Source organism: Teleopsis dalmanni, chromosome X, assembly GCF_002237135.1.
Source record: "Teleopsis dalmanni isolate 2A chromosome X, ASM223713v2, whole genome shotgun sequence".
Lineage (NCBI taxonomy): Eukaryota > Metazoa > Arthropoda > Insecta > Diptera > Diopsidae > Teleopsis > Teleopsis dalmanni.
Genome location: NC_051848.1, coordinates 80868262 through 80875794, shown reverse-complemented (window position 1 = coordinate 80875794; position 7533 = coordinate 80868262). Strand labels below are relative to the sequence as shown.

Below are 7533 nucleotides of genomic sequence, written 5' to 3'. Positions count from 1 at the left end.
TGAGTTACGACCATATTTTTCGATAGCTAAATAGGAATTAAGTTTATATTTCTTCAACAGCTAGGTCAAGAGCTATATGTTTTTTATATTTTAAATATACTACTATCTACTGTGCCTACGTCTTGGCTTGTCTAACCCCAGGCTTAAGTTTTTGCGAGCTCCATTCTATAATATTGTCAGTGATATTTTCAACATTGCCATTAGTCAGCTATTTGCATTCTCTAACATATAGACTACAACAAATTTTGGATTGATCTGTACATTACATGAAAGATACATGAAGGCATTTTAGAAAAATATGGAGCGTATAACTTAATATATGTTTCTTTTGTTCATTTTTTGTGTTATAACAATTGGTTTTAGTGCAAAAAAATAAAAAAGAAAAAATTGTAAATAATATAATATAAAAGCATATACATATATAAACTAAGCGTAATGCATAAATTGTAAACTTTGAATGTGGCAATGCTACAACGTCAATATAAGCAACAAATAATAATAAAAATAAGAAGAACAACAACAACAACTATGACACTAACACTAACACTAACAGTAACAGGAGAACACTTTGACACACTTGTGCCAGTAGGTAGGTTAGCTTTAATGCAACAACAAAGGAATCAGCAACATAGTAAAACAACAACAACAATAACAACAACAATAGCAGTTAACTGCTTAGAAATCCAACAGTAACAGCAAATAATACAAAAAAAGTGCACACAATCCTGGCATTTGAAAGAGGCATGTGACACTTTTTTAGACTTAATTTATATGCAGAACATAATTTATGCCCGAACAAAAAAAAAGAAAGAAAGTTGAAAAGAAAAGTATTTGTACAAACCCAAGTAAATGTCACAGCCAACCCTCTTCACTGCTGTGGCACTAGCAAACACAGTGACACAGTGAAGATTGTAGTAGCAATAATGACGTTAACAACAACAACAACAACAACAACAACAACAACACCACCACCAACAACAAATACAACAACAACAGTACGGGCAAATAACAGAGCACAGTACAGCGCAGCACAGCAGTACAGTAGCACACTTTGACTGTTTAACAAAACCCCACACTGCGCTGGTGGCAGTTCAGCAAGGCAGTATCGCAACGATTTCTGCTAACTTAACATATTCACATATACACACATATTTACATATTTTCGTACATAAATTATTTTTGTTTCATTTAAATAGTTTTACTTGTAGTTGGCAACAAATAACAAATGAACGTATACGTTAAGATGATTAAATCCCGGTAAACATTCGCGCGGCAGTAAAGTCAAGGCTTTTGGAATTGCGGTGAGACGAATGATTTTTCTCGAAGAGTTTAGATTGTTTGGAATTGAGTTACAGACGGAAAAGAAACAGTGAGTCGTTGAGTATGAACATACCTTTGACATTTTAGCATTTACTGTGATTAGAAAAAGTTGATTCCATTTGGAGCGCTTACACAAATCTCAACGAACTGGAATAATAGCTCGCATTGTTTTTTTTTATTATTGATTAAAATTTCTAAAATTTTTGTTTATCTTAATATTCAATTGTTGAAGTATTCGTTTAATTACTTAACAAATTTTGAGTCAGTGGTTAAGGTGCGCTGACTCTGACCTTCAAATTTGGCAGAACACGAGTTCGATTCCGGGTACTTTCAGTCTCAAAAAAAATTATTTACGAATAATTTAATACATTATTTCCAAAACCACTGATGTTGGGTATTTGGCAATACTCGAAACAGCTGTATGTCAGTCAAAAATTTAATTAATTGAAACAATATAAAATGAATTTTTGTTGTTGTAGTTCACTACTATTCGAAACACCTCGTTATTAAATAAAAATATTTCATCACAATAAAATTTCTTTAATCGCTCATATATTTTCAATATAATTAATTTATATATTATAAAAATATAATTCAGAAATATTTGTAAATCCATACTAAATATAACACAACATACATAATAATGAGTATGGTTTTAAGGCGATTCTCAGAATCATTGTTTTCTTCTGGAACTATTGGTGTAGCCACATTTGTATTTTCCAAAATATTAGAACCGTTAAAGCAAACGGGAGGTTGTTTTGCACTTTGTTGCTAAATATTATTTTTTTAAGTAAAATTAATTATTTAATCTTACAAATTTAACTATTGAAACCTTACCGGAGATTGTATAATAACTTTAATTTTATTTCCATTACGATTTCTAAGAAAAGCATTATTTGGAACCGGAGTCATCAACAAGTTAACGTCAATATTAGAATGAAAGTCACTGTCGCAATAGTCACTGCATTCAGTGTCATCAGCGAGTTCCTTCCTATCATCTTCACTACATACAGTGTTATCGTCAACTTCACACTCATCGCACGAAATATCACTTTCATCTTCGTCTGTATGTCCATTATTATGATAATCCACACGCTCGTCCTCGCTGTTGACGCCAATGGAGCGACGTCCAGTCACAATGTTAATTTCAATTTCAAACTTTTTTAGTCGTGAAGACTAAAAGTAGTAAGCGCGATATAAATAAATCCGAAGTGGCCTATTAAATTCAGTTGTAAAAAAGTTGCAATTAAAACTCACCGTTTTTTTTCCAACACCTGTAATTGTTATAAGCATGGGCTCAGATTTAGAAGATGCCATTGCATCTATTGGCTCAACACTCTCAGTTTTCACTTCTATATCATCAGCGTCCAAACGGATGGAATCCAGTTGAACGGCTTCTATTAATAAATACTATCAATAATTTATGGTCATAGGCTTTTGTTTACATTTGTTACCTAATTTAGTCGACATCATGATGCCTCTTTGAAAAACCACGAAATTTTAAATCTAAAGCACAAAAAAGAAATTTAAAGTCACGTTCTGGATGCTTTATAGCAAAACAGTTTTGAAGAACTTCCTTCTGAAAAACGTTTCAAATTTCTTACAAAAAAATAAAAATAAATTGATATACCAAAATTTTTAAAGTTGAAATAAACATGGGTTGCTATGTTCATCGGTAGAACGTACTATTTTCAAATTTAATAAAGAAGGAAAACACAGTACAGAATTATAAAGAAATATGCTATGACTCAAAAGGACCTATTTATTGAGAAGTACAAGTTTTTAGAATACTATATTGTAGCTCTCATGTGTATAAACGATGTCATATCGTCGATGGTAGGGTGGGTTAGTTTCGGTTATACAGGCGATCATAAGGATCCATTTAGGTCTATTGGCTTATTGTGTAATCGTATAAATAACTTTGAGGCTTAAAAATCATTTTGCACATTTGGCAAAGCCCAAAATGCTATTTAAGTTAGCTAAGATCCTTCAAAGTGTAAACTCTTAACATATTAAATCGACGTCGCTCATTCAGTCTAAAGATTTAGTTCGATTAAAAAATATCAAAAATATTAATATTAAATTTTATATTACTGAGTTTATAATTTAAAACAATAAATTTAAATATTATTCGCACGAAATATGCGATAACAATGTGGATTTGAAGCATATCGATGTTCCGTCTCACAACTGCGATAAAAATGATTAAATAGGAGATTGAATCTTCTAGCATGGCTCTCTAAACAGCTATGATCCATCAACAAACACAACACCAAAGTTATATATTTCTATATAATCTGAATGAGGATGCTCGATTTCTCCTAATAAAACGCATCAATTTGCATACAGATGCCTGCATATCAGAAGTTTTAAAAAGTTTTCAATAATTTCTTATCCTAGTAAAGGGATGGCATTCATTCCCACCATTATCGAGATATGTGTAAGACTCTTCTATTTGAGAAAAAAAAATATTTCTGTGCAAAGAATTGTACATGCGAATTGTAGAATTACATGATGTGAAGAAGATAGTGTAAAAATTGTGTTTTGGGATTGTGATATTGTTTATATTCTGCGCTTATTTCAATGGTTGATGTTATCCGGTACTGCTATCAATCAGTTTTGTGATGTGGACATCTCATTCGAAGAGTGTGTCTTCTCTGAAATCTTCTGTCTAGGTTTATTTATTTTTCACATTTATTTTTCTCTATATAAACTTTGGAACAATTAACTCTAGACTATGCTAAAGTGTATATACATTTAAAATCTCCGGTTATGTACAACCTATCTATAGTGATAGTAGTGTGTCTGGTTTTACTTCGATTATTAGTTTCGTTGTGTTACCATATATTCGAAGATAAGCTTTTCAGTTTAAAATCAATCACTCTGGTGGATATAGTATATACATATCATACACACATACGACACTATAAGAAGTAACTATATTTTTGTTTTTCTACAGTATCTGCATCATTTCTATTCTTAATTGGAGAAGAAGTTCTTATAAGTAAGTTCATACATTGATTAATATATAAGGTCCATAATATTTTCGGAAATATTTCTGCCTAAAGAATGATGTTGATTTTGCACTTTGGGTTACGGCATTTTTCCGTTTGATGTGATTACTGTCCCTATATATTGTTGCCGCTAACACCTTACGCCCGTGATATTTTGTTTGTTTTTGTCCTAACCAACCGTGCTACGGTTCAACTAACTATATCAGCCTTCAACTCATTTAAGATGAAAATATTTTGTGATTTGGTTGTCTGCAATTTTCTTTCCCTCCACTTACTGCTTGTTGGTGCTGTGACAATGTAAGTGAGAATATAACGCCATTACTGGTGTGTATGTCAAAGTGTTAGCTGTTATGTTTAAGTGTAATTGCGTGCCTGGTTCAGGGTGAAACTACTTTTCCATCGCCACATTTTTCTCACTTTTACCACTCTTTCTACTATGTTTTTTTACTTTCTGCAGTTATTGTTCTAATAGTTGGAATAATTTAATTAGTAAAATTAGCATAGCATAGTTGTTAGACGTGGTGCTAAAGCGCAAGCAGCACAGTTGTGGAGTGCATAAGTTATTAATGCTTCTATATTTCCTTGGCAATTATGTTTCCGAAGAAAGAAAGCAGAAGTAGAGTACTGAGTGGTACTGTTGTTGGCTTAACTATGTTGAAGTTACAGAGAATTTCTGTTGGACGACCTAATTATTTAATTAGTTGGGAAATTCTTAGTGCATGTAGTTCATGTTCTACAAGCCTATTTTTTCTTTGCAGTGGAAAAGTGTATTGTTTTAGTACTTGACATTAGAGTTTTTAAAAATATTCGTAGTAATTTTTTTTTTGAATAACTCTCATTTAATTATTATAGTTGAATGGAAAGATGGTGCACTTTTAAGCACAAGCATCAATTAGAGATAGCATAAATGATATTGAATTAGTTAATAACATAAAGGTATTTAGCAGAATATTTTGAATAGTGACGAACATATGGTAAATATACCAACTATACCATTATAGGAACGTAACACGGTCATTTCCGAATGGTATACAACCCTTTATTTAGCGGAAGTCCTCAGTGAAATACGGAAAACAAACAAGCGCTGTCGGATCATTCTTCATCTCCATCAAGACAATATGAGTGTTCACAGATGTCGACAATTTGAACATTTAAAAAATGACATATCAAATTGATGGGTCATCTCCGTACACTCCTAGTTTGGCATCCCATGACTTCTTATTCTTCCAGAATGTCAGCAAGAAATTGCACAAATTTTGTGAGCGGAAGAAGCCGTTGTTGCATTTAAAAACCATGTTTTAGAGGTGTCTGAAGAAGATTGAAAAAATTTCTTTGGTAAATGATTCGAGCGCATGTAAAAGATTATTTATTAATCATAAAGGAGAATACTTTGGGAAATAATTAATCAATTTTCAACGATAAGTTAGTATTTTTTTATTATCATGCTCAAAGTAAAAATAGTGTCCCTTGTACCTGTTTGCAAATCTGGAAAAATCTTCGTGGGCTTTAATGATAAAGACATCGTCGAAACTTTGTCATATTTTAAGACCAAAGATGAATACTTTGCATGACATCGACGCTCAAGTCCTTGGGTATATTTTCATTTTTGATATACCATGAAGATTTTAGAATAGTGCATAAATAACATATAAATAATTTGTATAGGTGGTTGAATGTGACATCCTTATTAAAACTTAATTTAAATATCTATTTCTATTATAATTCTGTAATATATTCTATTATCAACTATTAAACGAACATTTTTTTAAGTTTGAATTTATTTCTTGACCAGGTTTTTTTAATAATATTTTTTATAGAGACCCGAAATCAAGAGCATGAGGTTTAGATATCGATTTTATTAATATTAATTCATGTTAGATCCTAACGATGACTCTTAAGGCGGGTTGAAATATAGAATAAATTAAAAAATATATAAAAAACATTATTTTTCATTTTTATATTTTTATTATATTTAAACTTAATTTAGAGTTTAAATTAACGACAACTAGTCATATTGACTAACAAGAGGCTTTTGAATTAATATTACAAGTAATGTTACCTACCTAAGGTGAGCATATAGATGTGAGCTATTCATCTCCTTGCTGGTTGAAACGCCTCAAAAGGTCTGTATTGACAGTATGTATTTCAAGGTCCTGATATAAACCAGCATTTCGCAAGTACCACGGAGCGGTAACTGCATACCTAAGTGCTTTGTTTTGGAACCTTTGTATCATATATCTGCTATATATTTTTTTGCACAACCCTTAATTGCGACACCATAGAGCCATACCTGCTTGAAGACTTGTTTGTAAATCATAAGTTTGTTTTGCTCAGATATTTTAGATCTCCTTCCAATAAGCCAAGTTAACTCTTTATATGTAATATTTAGCTCAGTTAATTTTTTCTTGACGTGTACTTTCCATCTCAGTTTGGCATCTAGGCTCATATAGAAATTCTAATCGCAGAATTAGCAACTGGCATTTTTACGCTATGTAGAAATAATGGAATTTGGTTTTCTCTTTTGTTAGTTAAGTCCAGTTAGTTTGGTCCAGTCTTCAATTTTTTGAAGAGTGATTTGTAACTTGGTGCTAGACACTTTGTTGTTTGGACCTGTAGCCATTATTATCGCGTCATCTGCAAAAGTTCCGAGAAACATTAATAAAACTCTTTTTTTTTTAAATTTTTCTTTAAAGAAAATTTGAACATTCTTACTATGTGTCTGTGTAATCTACAAAAATTAGATTAATTGGTTTTCTAATCAGATTCTTTAACATTTTCCTATTTAATATTTTTATGCATCAATTTAATATGACATCTAAAATCAAGTACTATTTTCACCATTTCACCATACTATTCTCACAACCAAAAATATATAAAAAGATTTGTAGGGTAAGATTCTTAAGTCCGAATCAAGTAAAATTCGCTCAATTTACCTCGCTTTGGTCGTGAATTGAAAGGAACATCTTACCAGCATTTCCGGCAACTAATTTCAATGCCACACAAAATCCAGCGAACACAAATAATAATAAGAAATTGTTGCTTAAAACTGTTTCATTCAACAAAATAAAATAGCAGACAAAGAATTGAATAGTTGCTAAAGTTTTGTTAAATAAAAAGCGAGAATAATGTGAAAAAGGTTAAAACTACTTGTGCAATTTGTGCTGAATAGACAGACGACAGCACTGCCTAGCACTGCCTC

General features: G+C 31.5%; 1 protein-coding gene across 1 annotated transcript; it reads right to left on the bottom strand.

Annotated features, from left to right (window-relative positions):
- Positions 1-1871: 1871 nt before the first annotated feature.
- Positions 1872-2911, bottom strand: LOC119690150. The gene is made up of 4 exons (XM_038105139.1): positions 2775-2911; positions 2578-2717; positions 2158-2496; positions 1872-2091 (listed from the first exon to the last, which is right to left on the bottom strand). The coding sequence occupies exons 1-4, from the start codon at positions 2791-2793 to the stop codon at positions 1915-1917; spliced, it is 675 nt and encodes a 224-aa protein (XP_037961067.1). The 5' UTR covers positions 2794-2911; the 3' UTR covers positions 1872-1914.
- Between the last annotated feature and the right edge of the window lie 4622 nt (positions 2912-7533).